At 44.2% G+C, this 18,362-nt stretch overlaps 1 protein-coding gene across 2 annotated transcripts in view; it reads left to right on the plus strand.

Moving 5' to 3' along the window:
• The window catches only part of GFM1 (G elongation factor mitochondrial 1), a 50,701-nt gene that overhangs the window by 5,177 nt on the left and 27,162 nt on the right, over positions 1-18,362 (plus strand). For both annotated transcript variants that reach the window (XM_064275644.1, XM_064275646.1), the window contains exons 6-13: positions 329-479; positions 6,064-6,221; positions 6,785-6,869; positions 11,267-11,404; positions 12,848-12,949; positions 14,851-14,907; positions 16,972-17,109; positions 18,278-18,360. In XM_064275644.1, the coding sequence (XP_064131714.1) occupies positions 329-479; positions 6,064-6,221; positions 6,785-6,869; positions 11,267-11,404; positions 12,848-12,949; positions 14,851-14,907; positions 16,972-17,109; positions 18,278-18,360 (912 nt within the window). The remainder of the gene's footprint in view (positions 1-328; positions 480-6,063; positions 6,222-6,784; positions 6,870-11,266; positions 11,405-12,847; positions 12,950-14,850; positions 14,908-16,971; positions 17,110-18,277; positions 18,361-18,362) is intronic.

The following is an 18,362-nucleotide window of genomic DNA, read 5'->3' on the forward strand; positions in this document are numbered from 1 at the left end:
AGAGATAAAAGGTGGTGCAGGCCACATCCCAGGGAAACTGTCTTTACGTTGGACCAGGGAAGTGACCTGAGTAAGGGTGGTGTTACAATCCCACGCTAATCCTCTCGACATAAACTTACAATCACAACATGGAGGGCAACCAAAGAATACTGGGAATCATGGCATGACCAACATGACACATATTTTGGGGGAGACGCAATTTTAATGCAAATATATCAGAGCTCTTTCTTTAAAATAGTTACAGCCCTTAATCCATGTTTTTGATCAATGCTTTATAGGTTTAATTGGATATCGCTGAAAAACCAAAATAAAACCTGTCTTTTCTTAGTCAGATTGTCCGGTATGGTGAAATTCCAGCAGACCTGAGGTCGGCGGCAGCCGACCACCGGCAGGAGCTGATTGAATGTGTCGCCAACTCAGACGAGCAGCTTGGAGAGCTGTTCCTGGAGGAAAAAGTTCCCTCAGCTTCTGATATAAAGGCAAGTGCTCTCAAAATCAGTCTTAATTAACCAGCAAGTGAGGTTTTTAAGGGGAAGAGGGGCCATGATGCTCTTATACATGGACTTTATTAATGAAACCTGAGTAAATTCATTTTAACGTAATTGGTTTCCTCGAAAAATACTTGACGTGGCATGTTACTTTTTTTATAAGTAGAAAAAAAACCCATTGCTGTCCAGTTGATTCCAGCTCCCAGTGACCCTGTAGGACGAAGTAGAACTGCTCCATGGAGTTTCCAGGGAGCACCTGGTGGATTTGAACTGCCTACCTTTTGGTTAGCAGCCGTAGCACCTTAACCACTATGCCACCACGGTTTCTTTTTTAAGTAGAGAGTTATATAATATTTTAAATTGGAAAAACAGTCATAGTTTGTTCCAGGAGAAAGACTCACAGTAAGCTTCTTGGGTGTGGCCTTATTAAAAAGGTAGAGAAACACAAGTGTCAGAGCAGTAAGGCGGTTTGAGAGACTGGGCCGCTCACGTTTGCAGACTAAGTGTTGGTACTTACACTGTGCTAATATTTGGAAAGCTCTTTTGGTTCCTTCTTCAGCTCTTTTAAACAAAAAAAGAAGGTTCCTTCCTAAGACATACTTGTTTTGCCAAGACAGTCGGTACACTTGGCAGAGGTTCAATAAGCAGTTATCGTAGGTGAGGAGGTGCACCTGTGAGGTTTATAACAAACCAGACGCACAGGGAAAATACCACGTTGAGACTGAGGAGGCCAAGTAACCAGCTTTTGACTGTCTTTGAGCTGGGACCACATCTTGTATCTCCAGTCCTTTTGCAGTCACAATGGCCTTACCTCAGCTCCGTGTTGAGTGAGGACACCGTACAGGAAGGCAGGGCTGACCTCAAGTAAAATCAGGTGTTGTATCCTGGGCATAGATAGATAGCTAGGTTCTTTATCCACTAAGTGGTGTGTGTCAAGAGTCTCCACGGCCACCCCAGGTTTGGTGATTCAGCAAGGGACTCACAGGACCCAGCGTGTGGTCACTGTCTTGGCTGTGATTCATGAGTTGAAAGCATAAGAAGCCCTGTCATCAAAAGGAAAGAAAGGTGCGTAGGGTGAAGTCCAGAGGAAACCAGGTGCAAGCCTCCGAGAGCCCTCTTCTGGTGGGGTCACACAGGACACCCAGGTCCCCAACAGCGAGTGTGATGACACACGTGAGATGTTGTCTACCAGGAAAGCTTGTTAGAGACTCAGTGCCCAGGTTTTTTATTGGGAGCTGGTCATGTAGACACTTGCCTGGCATTTACCGACACTCCAGACTTCCAGGATAACGTGAGTGTTCAGCATAAACCACGTTGTTGGTACAAGCAGTCTAGGCACACTGAACCACCCCTGTCCGTTCTGGCAGTGCTGGGAAGTCTCCCAAAATCCAAGTTCCCAGATACCAGCTGAGGGCGGGGCCTGCTGGCAGGCCTTTCTGAGGACAGCAGTCTCAGACCTGCCGTGCTGAGGTTACCCACAGGGCACATGGGTGTTGTTTTGTTTCTGTACTGTGTGGTTGGGTATGTTACTGTTGGGAACAGTGGAAAGGCCGCAACTAGGGGTCCATTTGGGAGAAAAGTAAAGCTTTGGTTAGGCTGATTGAGAGGATAATTCTGGTTCCTCCTTTGTATTTATTTACCACCCACATATGATCAGCTGTTCTACGCATGTAGTGTAAGTGGGTGAGATTCCTTTATGTCCCTAGTTGCGTATTAGGGAGAGATGAAAAGTCAGAGGTAAGACCAGGTGGCCCAGGGTGGCCTGAGTGCTTAGGGACCGAGCCATTTCTGGTTCCCAGGAACAGCAGAAGCAAGTTTTTAAGATAATTTCAGTAGTAATTGCTCTCTTCCCATGCGTGTGTTCGTTTTTACACCCTCTTTTATCATGCCAGTTACTATCCTGCCTTTCGGTGTGGCACTGTTTAGCATTGGTGATTCTAGATTTTGCTTTAAGCTTTTCTGGGTGTCAGTAGTTTTATATTTCTTCACAAGGGCTGGAAGATACTTGTATGCAGGCGCTGTATTCTCATAGGGCAGATTGTAACCACAGCATCGCTGGCAGCCTCTTCTAGCTGCCAGAGCTAAAGGTCCACCTTTAATCCTCTGAGCCTGCCAGCCACTGGGGCCTTGTGAGGAAATGCATCTGGAATCCATCAGTCATGCTTACACTAGGAGGTGAGGAAGTCCAGCTGGGACCCATGTACGGTGCTTACACTAGGAGGTGAGGAAGTCCAGCTGGGAGCTGTGTACGCTGTTTACACTGGGAGGTGAGGAAGTCCAGCTGGGACCCTCGTACAGTGTTTATACTGGGAGGTGAGGAAGTCCAGCTGGGACCCATGTACTGTGCTTACACTAGGAGGGGAAGTCCAGCTGGGAGCCGTGTATGGTGTTTACACAGGGAGGTGGGGAAGTCCAGCTGGGACCCATGTACTGTGCTTACACTAGGAGGGGAAGTCCAGCTGGGAGCCGTGTCTGGTGTTTACACAGGGAGGTGAGGAAGTCCAGCTGGGACCATGTACTGTGCTTACACTAGGAGGGGAAGTCCAGCTGGGAGCTGTGTATGGTGTTTACACAGGGAGGTGAGGAAGTCCAGCTGGGACCCGTGTACGGTGCTTACACTGGGAGGTGAGGAAGTCCAGCTGGGACCTGTGTACGGTGTTTACACTGGGAGGTGAGGAAGTCCAGCTGGGACCCATGTACTGTGCTTACACTAGGAGGGGAAGTCCAGCTGGGACCCGTGTACGGTGTTTACACTAGGAGGTGAGGAAGTCCAGCTGGGACCCATGTACTGTGCTTACACTAGGAGGGGAAGTCCAGCTGGGACCCGTGTACGGTGTTTACACTAGGAGGTGAGGAAGTCCAGCTGGGACCCTCGTACGGTGTTTATACTGGGAGGTGAGGAAGTCCAGCTGGGACCCGTGTACGGTGTTTACACTAGGAGGTGAGGAAGTCCAGCTGGGACCCTCGTATGGTGTTTACACTGGGAGGTGAGGAAGTCCAGCTGGGACCTGCGTACGGTGTTTACACTGGGAGGTGAGGAAGTCCAGCTGGGACCCATGTACTGTGCTTACACTAGGAGGGGAAGTCCAGCTGGGACCCGTGTACGGTGTTTACACTAGGAGGTGAGGAAGTCCAGCTGGGACCCTCGTACGGTGTTTATACTGGGAGGTGAGGAAGTCCAGCTGGGACCCGTGTACGGTGTTTACACTAGGAGGTGAGGAAGTCCAGCTGGGACCCTCGTATGGTGTTTACACTGGGAGGTGAGGAAGTCCAGCTGGGACCCGTGTACGGTGTTTACACTGGGAGGTGAGGAAGTCCAGCTGGGACCCGTGTACGGTGTTTACACTGGGAGGTGAGGAAGTCCAGCTGGGACCCGTGTATGGTGTTTACACTGGGAGGTGAGGAAGTCCAGCTGGGACCTGCGTACGGTGTTTACACTGGGAGGTGAGGAAGTCCAGCTGGGACCCATGTACTGTGCTTACACTAGGAGGGGAAGTCCAGCTGGGACCCGTGTACGGTGTTTACACTGGGAGGTGAGGAAGTCCAGCTGGGACCCGTGTACGGTGTTTACACTGGGAGGTGAGGAAGTCCAGCTGGGACCCGTGTACGGTGCTTACACTGGGAGGTGAGGAAGTCCAGCTGGGACCCGTGTACGGTGCTTACACTGGGAGGTGAGGAAGTCCAGCTGGGACCCGTGTACGGTGCTTACACTGGGAGGTGAGGAAGTCCAGCTGGGACCCGTGTACGGTGTTTACACTGGGAGGTGAGGAAGTCCAGCTGGGACCCGTGTACGGTGTTTACACTGGGAGGTGAGGAAGTCCAGCTGGGACCCGTGTACGGTGCTTACACTGGGAGGTGAGGAAGTCCAGCTGGGACCCGTGTACGGTGCTTACACTGGGAGGTGAGGAAGTCCAGCTGGGACCCGCGTACGGTGTTTACACTGGGAGGTGAGGAAGTCCAGCTGGGACCTGCGTACGGTGTTTACACTGGGAGGTGAGGAAGTCCAGCTGGGACCCATGTACTGTGCTTACACTAGGAGGGGAAGTCCAGCTGGGACCCGTGTACGGTGTTTACACTAGGAGGTGAGGAAGTCCAGCTGGGACCCTCGTACGGTGTTTATACTGGGAGGTGAGGAAGTCCAGCTGGGACCCGTGTACGGTGTTTACACTAGGAGGTGAGGAAGTCCAGCTGGGACCCTCGTACGGTGTTTACACTGGGAGGTGAGGAAGTCCAGCTGGGACCCGTGTACGGTGTTTACACTGGGAGGTGAGGAAGTCCAGCTGGGACCCGTGTACGGTGTTTACACTGGGAGGTGAGGAAGTCCAGCTGGGACCCGTGTACGGTGTTTACACTGGGAGGTGAGGAAGTCCAGCTGGGACCCGTGTACGGTGTTTACACTGGGAGGTGAGGAGGTCCAGCTGGGACCCTCGTACGGTGTTTACACTGGGAGGTGAGGAAGTCCAGCTGGGACCCGTGTACGGTGTTTACACTGGGAGGTGAGGAAGTCCAGCTGGGACCCGTGTACGGTGTTTACACTGGGAGGTGAGGAAGTCCAGCTGGAACCCGTGTACGGTGCTTACACTGGGAGGTGAGGAAGTCCAGCTGGGACCCGTATACGGTGCTTACACTGGGAGGTGAGGAAGTCCAGCTGGGACCCGTGTACGGTGCTTACACTGGGAGGTGAGGAAGTCCAGCTGGGACCCGTGTACGGTGCTTACACTGGGAGGTGAGGAAGTCCAGCTGGGACCCATGTGTGGTGCCTGCAGTGTGGGTGGAGGAAGAACCCAGAGATCATTATTGTTACTATCGTGGCCTTAATTTGTGAGCAGTTTGTACTGCTGGGTTCTCTGTATTTATGTTATTTTAAAAAAAGGAAAAATGGTAATTAAATGTCTTTCAATAAATAATACTTTCATATTGATTAGACGTTTAAGAAGCATACGGAGCTGCACAGTCGGAAATTTCCCACCCTGTCTCCCATGTGCCCAGCTCTCTGCCCCCCCCGAGACAGTTTACCTGTTAATAGCTTCTTGTATATCTTTCCAGAGATGTTTTTGTGTATGTATTAATTTTTGCCCTATTTGACACATTCATCAGCATACTGTTTACACTCTTCTGTACTTTACTGCTTTCTGTGTATATATTTTTTTTTGTAAATTGATTAGTAGTGACCTTCCAAGAGTGTTGAAGGAAAGCACTTGTGCCAAGTCGCCTCTTAGCCCTGAGGACGAAGTCTGCGTGTGTCCGTTCGTGTGTGTGTGTCTTGGTCCTAAGTCACAGGACACCTGATTGTTGCCTTGGTGGAGCAGCGTTCCAGAGAATATCAGTTATGTTATTTATTGGTGGTGGCGCAGTGGCGAAGTGATTGGCTGCTTACCAAAAGGTTGGCAGTTCAAATCCACCTGCTGCTGCTTGGAAACCCTGTGAGGCAGTTGTACTCTGTCCTGTAGGGTCGCTGTGAGTCAGAATCCGCTCCGCGGCAGGGGGTTTGGGGTTTGGTTTGAGTTTGCGATTGATTGAAGCACAAAATGTAATTTTTAAGATTAAGTTATTAATTTTTTGTTTTGTTTTGTAGCTTGCCATCCGGAGAGCTACTCTAACCCGATCTTTTACTCCTGTCCTTGTGGGAAGTGCCTTGAGGAACAAGGGAGTTCAGCCTCTGCTGGACGCGGTTTTAGAATACCTCCCAAATCCGTCAGAAGTCCAGAATTACGCTGTTCTCAATCAGGACGAGTGAGTCCTCGAGATGCTTCAACACTTACGTGTTACGGAGGAATTTAGGAACGATTCTTCTGGTTGTGTTGGGTTTGTTTTTCTAATTTACAAAATTGGTTTACAAAAATCAATCACTTTTTATTTAGGTAACAATTTTGGCGGATAGAAGATATTTATTATACTAGTTACCAGATCATGTACTATATTTGTGGGTTTAGAGTATGATTTGTTTTATTATCTCTCCAGGATTCTATCATTAGAAAATTTTTTCATTTGGAACCAGCTATTTTTAGTAGTATTTAAAAAAAAAAGCTTTAATATGCAGACCTTTTTAGCTCTCACTGACCATTTTCTCCTTCTCTACCAGACCAGTTCTCTGGTTGTCCCTCACTGAGCCTGTCAGTATCTAGTAGCAAATCGCCGAGAACAACTTCTTACCCATCTCTTTCAGGAAACTTTACTTGCATGGAGTCAAAAATGTTTAGCACATTTTCTCAGATCTTACTCTTTGATGAAATAAATTGATGTAAAAGAAATATCAGATACTGTATCTCATAAGTTTATATTTCATTTATTTTAAGTGACTCAAAAGAGAAAACCAAAATCTTGATGAACTCCAAAAGAGACAACTCCCACCCGTTTGTAGGCCTGGCTTTTAAACTGGAGGTAGGTTGCCTTTTAGTACATGTAACGTCTGTAACTGGAAGCTTTATTTTAGAATTTACTCCTGTTACAAATGATTCCGTGCCCCTGATGAAAGATTTGGAGAATAGGAAGAGTGGAAAGGACAGATAGAGTTCCTGCGTCAAAACCCTCAGGGTATGGTTCCCCGTTATCAGCTGCACGTCCTTCCAGCCTCTTCTCTTTGCGGTTTTGAAGTATAAATATTTCCTTAAATCATACTGCCTGTGTAGTTTTTTCGTGTTCTTTTCACTCAGCATCACAGCGGATATGGTCCATGTTTTTGTAAATGGCCTAACTGTTTTCACTGATATCATAATAGTCCATCAAATAGATGTGTCATGATTTACTAACACTTTCCTAGGTGTCGGACACTTAAGTTGTTTTCAGGTTATCACTGTTACAGCCACATCAGGGCCACTTCTAGAAATGTGTCTCAAGCCAATGCTCTAAGGTTGGCTTCAGTTTGCTCGTCTTGTCTGGGCTTATAAACGTGAAATCTCACACACAGCTGTCAATACCCCTGAATTAGTTGGGTTAAATAAGCTGAGGTACGTTCCTACAGTAGAATGTTATTCCGACTTTTAAAATTATGTTGAAATGACCTTAATACATTTTTTTATTGTGTTAAAATATGTGTAGCATCCATTTGCCATTTTAACCAGTTTTAAGTGTACAATTCAGTGACATCAGTTACATTCATAACGTGCAGCCGTCACCGCTGTCTGTTCCATTGCCCCAGACAGAAGCTCAGTGCCCACAGAGCGGTAGGTGTCTGTTCCATTGCCCCAGACAGAAGCTCGGTGCCCACAGAGCGGTAGGTGTCTGTTCCATTGCCCCAGACAAGCTCAGTGCCCACAGAGCGGTGGCTGTCTGTTCCATTGCCCCAGGCAGAAGCTCGGTGCCCACAGAGCGGTGGCTGTCTGTTCCGTTGCCCCAGGCAGAAGCTCGGTGCCCACAGAGTGGTGGCTGTCTGTTCCGTTGCCCCAGGCAGAAGCTCGGTGCCCACAGAGCGGTAATGCCACATTTCACCTTCCCGCAGCCCCTGGCAAACACTCACCTACTTTGGTCTCTGTGCATTTCTGTTGTAGGTATTTCATGTAAGTGGACTCATACAATACTTGTCCTTTTATGTCTGACTAATTCCACTCAGCATCATGTTTTCAGCGTTCATCTGTGTTGTAAGCATCTACCAGAACTTCATTTTTCTTTATGGATGAATAATTGTCCATTGTAAGTGTGTACCACATTTTATTTATCCACTCGTGTTGAGGAGCGCTTGGGTTGTTTCCAGCTTTTGGCTGTTGAGAATAGTGCTGCAGTGAACATTGGTGTAGAAGTATCTGCTTTCAGTTCTTCTGGGTATATACTACCGAGTGGAATTGCTACGTCATAGGTAATTCTAGGTTTAACTTTTTAAACAACTGCTAAACTTTTCCACAGCGGTTGTACCATTTTACATTCCCATCAACAACGAGGGTTCCAAATTCTCCACATTCCCACCAACACTTGTTATTTTTTCTTTTGTTTTGGGTGTGAAGTGGTATCTCACTGTGGTTTTGATTTGCATTTCCCTAATGACTAATGATGTTTAGCATTTTTTCAGGTGGTCATTGGCCATTGTGTATCTTCTTTGAAGAAATATCTATTCAGGTCCTTTGCTCGTTTTCTCGGTTGGGTAGTTTGTCTTTTTGTGAGTTGTACAAGTTCTTTATATATTCTGGGTACTAAACCCATATCAGATTTATAGGCGCCCTGGTGGTACAGTGGTTAGATGCTCGGCTGCTAACCGAAGGGCTGGCTGTTCAAACCCACGGGCAGCTCAGCCGGAGAAGGATGTGGCAGTTTGCTTCCATCAAGACTTATAACCTTAGAAACCCTTTGGGGAAGTTGTACTCTCTCCTACAGAGTCACTATGTGTCGCAGTTGACAGCAGTGAGTTGGTTTTTTTTTTTAATCAAATCATTTTGATTTTCTCTCTTTTTATAGGTTATTTATATCAGTGAGGACTCATGGATATTTATTTTATACTTTGGGTTTTAATCCAGTATTATGCTATTTATTCCGCTGCTCAGATTGGCCAGGTTTGGCCATTGGGAGCTCTTTCATTTGGCTCCTGAGTCCCTTTGATATCTTCCCAACAAGATGTTCGAACTCACCTTGTATATTCCCTGCCCAGCCCTAGAATCCGCCATTTCTTTAAGGAGCCCTGGTGATGCAGTGGTTAAGTGCTCAGCTGCTGACTGAAAGGTCCACCATCCACTGCATGGGAGAAAGATGTGGCAGTGTGCATTCGTAAGGATTACAGCCCAGGAGACCCATGGGGCAGTTCTATTCTGTCCTGTAGGGTTAGTGTGAGAAAAATAGACTGATGGCAATAGGATTTTTTGTGGTTTCTTGTATTAGAGAATGGTATTAGTAATCAAGATTTGGGTGCTGAGTGTGCTTGTTTGCTACTGGGTGTTATTGCTTTTGTTCGTGATATTTTAAGTGTGAAAAAAGGTGGAAAAGTTGAAGGTGTTCTGGGGTGGGATTGTATTTTTTGGCCTTTTCCTCCTTTAAAAAAGTTCTTTTACAGTATGCTTCTTATAACCTTTATAATGACCAAAAAGGATTTTTAAGTTAAAAATTATAAGTAACAATGCAGTGAAAATTTTTACACATAAAACTTTAAAAAATACGTATTTAAGAATATTGTCTTTGGATAAATTCCCAGAATAGTGACTTTTGAGTTAAAAGTATGGAATATTTTAACATTTAACGGTTTGTATTGCCAGATTGCTTTCATAGTCTCAGAATTAATAGATGTAATTATTTCAGTCAGTTTTTATCAGCATTGGGAATCATCATCTCAAAATAACTACTGATTTAATAAATGAAAAGTGGTATTTCATTTTAACTCCTCATGACAGAATGTGTTCCGTATATTATGCAGGTGTATTTCTTTTGTAATTGTCTATTTCTCTTTTTAATTTATTTCTGTCAAAGCGTGTTACTTATTTGTTTGCACAAGCTTTCTCTAATAGTTTTTAAACAATCAGCAGTTTATAGTTTTATACTCATTTTTATCTTTAGTCATTTGTTTTTGTCTTTAGTTATTCTCTCATTTTTAGCCACAGAAATCCTCTTCTTTCTGTATTCTTAGTAAATATTTACTTCTGTTTCTCATAGTTTTTCTCTGTTGGTTTTTTTTTTTTTTAATCATTAATCCAACTGGAATTTATTTTAGCGTATGCTGTGAAGTAGGATCTAAATTTACTCCTTCTGCCTCCAAATAGAAAACAAGTTGCCCGGTGATCAGCGATTAGACAATCCTGTACTTCCCACTGGTTTGTGATTCCACCTGTACTGTCTTTTGGCAAATGTGTTTATGTTTTAGGTATTTATAATATGCTCTGAGGGCTGTTCAGTCTATTTTGTGTTCATTCTGTACTTTTAAAATTTTCGAGCATTTAATGTTTGTGTATCATTTAGGGTTGGTTTCTTTCATTACTATCGTTTTTCAGTAATTTCTATTTTTACCTATTCTTCTAAATGGGTTTTAAAATTATGAAGTGTTTAAAAATTCCTTTTGGGGTTTTGATTGCTGTTCTGTTAGACACATAAATTAACATGAGAAGAACTGGCATCTTTGAAGAAGTGTATCTAATTGGCTGGTGTTGGTATTTCAGAAGATTGATCCTTGATTACTCCTTTTATGTTGAGCCACTTATTAGAACTCTTATTTAACAATAGTTTTACAAGCTATTTTTTTTTTTTTTTTTTACAAGCAGTTACCAAATGTTGTTTTCGATATATAGCACGGTCTTACCATTTTTCACATGGTATTTTTGTTGTCCTTCCAACACTTGGAGCCCTGGTGGTGCAGTGGTTAAGAGCTCAGCTGCTATCCAAAAGGTTGGCAGTTCGAATCCACCAACCGCTCCATGGAAACCCTATGGGCGGGGAGGGCAGTTCTACTATGTCTAACAGGGTCTCTATGAGTTGGAATGGACTCGACAGCAATGGGTGTGGGTTCCAATAATTATATCTAATTTTTGTTTTATATCTTCCTGTATTAAATTGAAGTCACAAAATACCTGAAGGTAAAAACATACATCCTTACTGTATAAAAATAATCTTTAAAATTTTTTCTAAGAACTTTCATTTCAGAGGGAGCAGGAGTATCTTGGATTGTGATACCAAAAAGATAGAATCGGCATCTTTATCTTGTCTGTATTCCTAGCTAGTACTAAAGGTAGTTTATGAATAAAGCATACACATGAGGTGGACTACTAAAATCGGAAGGGGTGTTTGGGAATAGTCGTGATGTTTTCCTCCTAATTTTTGGTTCTTGTGTTTCTTTTTTATTCTTCCCGCCCTGGCCCAATCTTGACTTACAGGCAGGTCGGTTTGGGCAGTTGACGTATGTTCGTAACTATCAGGGAGAGTTGAAGAAGGGTGACACCATCTACAACACGAGGACAAGAAAGAAAGTGCGGGTGCAGCGCCTGGCTCGCATGCACGCTGACATGATGGAGGCAAGTACCGGTCCTCGTTCTGAGACTGGAAATCTGTAATGTGGTCCTGAGCCCCACCAGAGAATTCCTTCTGGTTGAACTCGAGTGTTCTCCTAACCTCTTCGTTCTTACTGAAGCAGCTCCGACCTACATTTTACTGTAGGCCCCATGAGCAGATGTTAAGAACATATTTTAGACCACTGGTTGTAAGTTGGCTAGATTCCCTCAAGTGCCAAGGTTAAGGAGAAGAAACAGCCCTGAGACTCAACGCTATTCGACACTTTCCTCAAGAGCTCTTGTTACAGAGAGTGTGGTAGATGTTTAGGACAGTGGAATCGTGGTTCTCAACGGTGAGAGTAATAAATTGACACTAATTTCCTACCTTCCTACTTTCATTGAACCTGAAATAAGGCAGGTGTGAAAGTCCTGTATAACCCTAGAGATTTTATTCGTCTTGTAGAACCCTCTGGAGGCTACATTAGTGCCAGAATCCATTTAAAGATTTAAAACTCCTTAAGGTCTGGTCTGGCCTGTGGCTTGAGATTTTGAGTTAGCCCTGAATCAGCCCTGACTGCCTGTGGTCCTTCAGGTTAGGCCTTGGCAGGATCACTGAGTATGCGTGGCCCTACTCCAACCCTTTCCTAATTGAGGTCAGTATTCCTGTAGAAATATATCAGTCTAAGCAAAATCTTAACTCAGAAATTTTTGGTGGCTGTTCTCTCTCCTGAAAGGTGAATAATAAGTTTTTTCAAAATGGGACAGTGAGCGTTGCTGTTTTATGATACCGGCAGCAGGGGGCAGAGTAGAGGGAGGAGTAATTTCCACCTGTTTCCTGAGCCAGAAGCTGGATGTGCACAGCTGTGCAGATGTTAGAGTGTGCAGCATGCACACAGGCACGCCCTCTGACAGCCACTGCTGTTACGGATGACTGACAGTATAAAAGGACAACATCTCGGAAGCTTGGAGGCACCAGTGCTTTGTTCTTGGGTTTCCTGTGTTTTTTTGACTCCTTCCATCTGTGGAAAGTTAAGATTATTTTAAGTACAATGAGCTCTGTTCTCCTGTCTTTGTTCTGAAAACTTCCTTTGCATTTTTCCCTTGGATGTTTCTGTCATACCCTTCTCACGCTCCTGACTGTAGTAATGTAAACAGAGCGTGCTTTTAATCCATAGAAATAACTTTAGAACCGTGAGACTCTGTCAGTACTACAGATGCTCCGAGTTCCTCATTTAAAGTAAAATCTTGTCTACTGAGGTGTGGTTTAAGTAGGACCCTCTTTAAAATACGCCTTGGCACGGTTGATGGTTGGTGTATTGATTCTGTCTAGTTCATCCTTCGTAGGATTCTCTGTGCAAGATCTTGCCATGTTTGTTTGTGTAAAGGATGTGTATCGTGCAGTTACCATTCCATTACCCTGTTTGATTTGTATCACTCTCAGGTTTGTTGCTTGGGTTCTTTCTTTAGGATGTTGAGGAAGTGTATGCTGGAGACATCTGTGCACTGTTTGGCATTGACTGTGCTAGTGGGGACACGTTCACAAACAAAGACAACAGCAGCCTTTCTATGGTGAGTCATTTGCTTTCTAAGCTGTTTATCATCTGATTTTCAGAAGCCTGTTTTTTTTTGTAGTGCATTTAGTACTTCAGGAAAGCACCACAGAAGTTTTACTGATGCCACAGACATCAGATATGGGCCGGCTGTGGCTCTTTGAGTGCCAGTTAGCCAAGTGCTCTGTGTACACTAACTTTCCTGATGTTGCCTAGTAAAATATTCCATAGTCCTCCGAGGTTTGGTGTGTGGGAAATCTTCACGTGTAGGTACACTGGGCTGTGTATCCCCAGCTCCACATCCTGTGGTCTGCCTCCCCACTGGGGGGGTCTCAAATTGCTGCCCCATCTCCAGGGTTGTCCCAAAGGAGTGCTGCTTCAACTCCCTGGAGAATTGTGAGACGAGACTGTGATTCTAAGACTAGACTCGGGCGTAACAGAACCTATCACACTAGGGACGCAAGACGCAGCTGGTCCGCCTGACTTATCGCATATAGCCTGCCCTCTGGGAAACCAGAACAAATCCAGCCAGTAGCCATCGAATCAACTGCAACTCATGGCAACCTCATGTGTTTCAGAGTAGGCCTGTGCTCCACAAGGTTTTCAGTAGCCATGATCTTTCAGAAGTAGATAGCCAGTCCTTTCTTTCCCCTTCAGAAGTAGACAGCCAGTCCTTTCTTTCCCCTTCAGAAGTAGACAGCCAGTCCTTTCTTTCCCCTTCAGAAGTAGACAGCCAGTCCTTTCTTTCCCGTGTAGAAGTAGACAGCCAGTCATTTCTTTCCCCTTCAGAAGTAGACAGCCAGTCCTTTATTTCCCCTACAGAAGTCGACAGCCAGTCCTTTCTTTCCCCTGCAGAAGTCGACAGCCAGTCCTTTCTTTCCCCTGCAGAAGTAGACAGCCAGTCCTTTCCGCTCTGGAAGCCAGAGGCCCCTTTTCATCACTGAAGGATCCTGAGGGGAAGAGGCAGCTTCAGAAGCTCCAGCCTTTGAATCCCTGTCACTCACTTCCCTGTTGAGTTTCTCCTCCTGGAGAGAATAAACTACCGTGCGATCATCTGTTCTGAGAGTGGCCCCTCTCGTAAATTCAGAAAAGAGGGTACACAAGGGGAGGGGTAGTTTCCGGTAGAGGAATTTGTAAGGGGGCTTTTATATAAGAGCTGGTCCAGCCCTAACAGAGGAACACTGATTGATTGAAGACAGTACAAAAAACCCATAAAGATATTGGTACAATTTGGTTTGGAATCTTGGTAAGGGGAATGTTTTGTAAGTATTATTGATAAGGCTGTCTCCAGATACTTGGCCTTGGCAATGTGAAGGGACTGGAGGTCGTGGAAAGTGCTCAGGCTTTGAAGCAGATAGTCCCAGCTTGGTCTCACCTCGGCCTCACACTAACTGCTGACCCTTGGCCGAGCTAGTGTATCTTCTTTTATTTGTAAAATGAGGTTGATAGTACCTGCCTGTGACAGCCATGATGATTAAATGAGGAATCATGTGTGTACTCCAGTGCCCCTTCCCTGTTTCTGTCGTCAGTGATCCTGGTATATTTTGATTAAATAAACAGACTCGTCAGATGGTGACCACAGCAGATGTCAACGTTAGCCTATAAGAACTGCATGTCTCCGCATTTGGATCCCCCATAGAGACTGTGTTAAACTGACAGTATCAGTAAACTTCAGGGCCTTAAAAAGGGAACAAACAGAGAAATTATTTTGGGTTTGGTTATTTTTTGGGGGGAGGAGAATTATGTAAGTAGACAACTGTGTGTTTAATGCAAAACAGACCAAGATATATATTGTCCAGCCTAAAGACGTTGGCTTATGTTTGTCCTTTGTTCTGTTTAAAGTACAATGCCAAAATCAATCCATCCCTGACCCATACAGTATTGTATTTGAATTCTCTGTTCTTTTCAAAAATATTTTAGGAGTCAATTCATGTTCCTGATCCTGTCATTTCAATAGCAATGAAGCCTTCTAACAAGGTAGGGGTCTGATTTGTGGCTCAGTAAATCACAGGAAACACCTGGGCTCTTTCTCCTCTGCCTCCGTGATGCATGTGGTACCTTGTGATAACAGCCATCTCACAGTCTATTTTCTCAGTTGGTACCGAGATCACCTTTTTAAATTTATCAATCTATTCCTACTAATAACTCCTCAGTGTATTTGAAGAAATTAATGGCATTAAAATATTCACCAGACTCTGCTTTTTACTTCTTTCCTACATCAGAGTGGTATAGGTAACTTCTGGATTCAGATTGTAAAGGGATAGGAGAGGAGGACACTTGTCCTAAGTTATGGTGTATGGTGTATAAAGTATGTTAGAATTCCGCATGGACTAACTGCCCCATGGGTTATGATGTATCTCCCAATTATGAAGTAAATATCTGGTTATAAAGTGGAAAGCCTGCAAACAAAGCTGTTTTTCTCGCTTTAAAGTAGTTATTCTGTAATTGGGTGTGATGTCATTAGCTTCTTACAAAGCCAGAATGGCCTTGAATAGATTCTGCCTTCACATTACTTGCCATTTGAATTAGTCCTGCTATTGAACCGTAATTGTTTAGTTCTCAAGTTGCGTTGACATTCATAGCAGTCACGTTAACATGGTGTGTTGAAATTGGTTCACGTGTGCGTTGAGTGAACACTCTGTGACCTGGGAACTACCATTTGCAAAACGCATTCTGATTTATTGTCATCTGGAATTCATTACTAACAGCTACTATGTAATCCTGAGGAATCTTAAGATTTTCCAGACCCTTCCTTCTCATAGAGTAGAAATATTGCATCACTCCGTCTTCCTCAGATTTGAGGGAAGGTGAGCCTCACACCCAATCCCAGTAAGATGCTATAGTGCGATTGTTCCAAGCCTGCTCCTAAATTGCTTGCTTTTTCCTCTTGGAAATAAGCAGGATAAGAAGTTATATACTTCTTTGTTCCTAAATCTAGAGATTGTTTGGTACATTTAACTGTTGGTGGTCCACGATAATGGAGAGTAATCAAATGCGTCAGTATCCTGAAGGTGTTTTGTTTTCTGCTTGGGGTTGTTTATACATTAAAAACTTTAAATGTGTCTGGTATTAGTTTGCTAAGGCTGTTGTAACAAATTGCCACAAACTGTGTGGTTTTAAACACCAGGAATTTATCGTCTCACAGGGCCGGAGGCTGGTAGTGCAGACTCAGGGTGTCGTCTGCAGGGTGACGCTTTTTCTCTCTGGGTGCTCTGGGGGATATGCTTCCTTGTCTCTCCCACGCTTCTGTGTTGCTTACTGTGCGGCAGCCTCACCTAGTCTCTCTGCCTCTGTCTTCACATGGCTCTCTTTCCTCTGTGTTTATGTGTCTCTTCTCTTTTTTTAAGGGTACCAGTCACATTGGATTAGGGTCACCCTACTGCAGTATGACCTCATGTGGGCTAATTAGATCCACAAAGTCCCTGTTTCCCGGTCCCGAGGGTTAGGGCTTCAGCATGTCTCTTGGGGGAACACAGCTCGGCCCTTAACAGTATCTGCTTTGGAGGACTGTGATTCCGCCTACCACGTATAGAACTGCATTTAGGTATTTTAAAGACGCATCATATTACATCCAGGCAGATGGTTTGCCAGGGAGAGGTCTCACTGTGGCGTCTGCCTCACCGTTGGTCCTAACCATCCTGCTCGAATCTACAGTAGAATTCTGGTAAACCACTAGTTCCTTTGGTTATGTTTATATATAGGATTTCTAAAATGTAGCTCACATTCCACCTTCCACTTTATTTTCAACCAGAAATGAGCATTTTTTTTGTTAGTGTAATAGGAAAAGGGCACAGAGCTCAGCTTTGGTCTCTTGTTGCCCATCTCAGTATGGAAAGAAGTCTTTATTAGCTAAATATTTCCTGTTCTCTTGCCTGTGCGGCATCCAAGTTCACATAGGAAGCAGTCCTTGGAAGTGGGTGTGGATTATTTTTCCTTTTTAACTGCTGGTGTATTTCAATTTAATTCAGTAAAGTTCTTTCAAAAATTTAATTGCTTATCATGCTTAATAAAGTGTTCATGATTTTCCTCTTTTTCAAAAAGAATGATCTAGAAAAATTTTCAAAAGGTATTAGCCGGTTCACAAGAGAAGATCCCACATTTAGAGTCCACTTTGACACTGAGAGCAAAGAGACGGTTGTGTCTGGAATGGGGGAATTACACCTGGAAATCTATGCTCAGGTAATGACTAACGAGGAAGCTAAATTGAATTCGATGTATTTCTGTCTGTGTTTTGTTCAATGTCAACAATTCTAAGTCTTACGACCAAACCAGCGGTGATTCTTCCCTGCCTCACTCCGGTTTGTTTATGGTGAATAGCCTTCTCCGCTATGTGTTAATGAATTATCTTTGATTTCTAAACCTCTTTTTTTTTTTTATTTGTCAAATATTGAGGACTTCTAGAATCAAGGCTCAGGGTATCTGCAGTAGGGCCACCGATCCACCCCCAGTCCCAGCCTTAGGGAAACAACCTGCAGAGAGAACCCTGCTGAGAAAGCAAGCACGCTGCTGTCCCTGCTCTTCAGGCCGTTTCTCGCCTGTCCCCCTGTCTTGCCAACGCCTGAAAAGTGTTACGATACAGAGAGTGGGTGGGGCCTACGCTAGAGTCTGAATAAATACAGGAGGTATATCACTTACTGAAAAACACCGTTACGATCCTGTCTTTGAAGTCAAGATGGTAGAAAAGCTGTCATGATAGAGTCCCGTATTATCCCCGTGAATATGTAATAACAGAGCAGCAGTAAAGTTTAGTGGGTGGCTTATTTGGAGGAAGTGTGCATCAGCCAGCCTAAATTACAAACCATTTATATAAAAATCTGTAAATGCAGTTTGCATTGTTTAATTACCATGTATCTTAATCCTTATAAGATGCTTAAATGATTTAGGATTTATAGTTTGCTTATCTATTATATTTAAATGAATGCCCCTAAGGTATTTAAAATGCTTAGGATTTTTTTTTCCAGTTTTTTAAATTTAAATGTATTAAAAATTTATTTATTGCATTAATTTATATTGCTTGTGAAAAAAAGATTGGTTAAGTCCTGGTAAATGTCAGTTTAGTATGTATAAAAATTAGCAAATTCTGCCTAACCAAACCCACTGCCATCGAGTCGATTCTGACCCCTAGCACCCCCATAGGACAGAGTAGAGCTGCTCCATAGGGTTTCCAAGGAGCGGCTGGTGGATTGGAATTGCTGTCCCTTTGATTAGCAGCCAAATGCTTAACCACTATACCACCAGGGCTCCACTTCTGCCTTAGTAAGGGAATAAAAATTAAGATTTTATTACATATCTTTATGGGGAAAACTGACTTACCTTCCTGTTTCCCTCCTCATCCCACTTTTTTTAGAGAATGGAAAGAGAATATGGCTGCCCTTGTATCACGGGAAAGCCCAAGGTTGCCTTTAGAGAGACCATCACTGCCCCTTTCCCGT

The sequence above is a fragment of the Loxodonta africana genome, chromosome 23 (assembly GCF_030014295.1).
Source record: "Loxodonta africana isolate mLoxAfr1 chromosome 23, mLoxAfr1.hap2, whole genome shotgun sequence".
NCBI classification, from domain to species: Eukaryota; Metazoa; Chordata; class Mammalia; order Proboscidea; family Elephantidae; genus Loxodonta; species Loxodonta africana.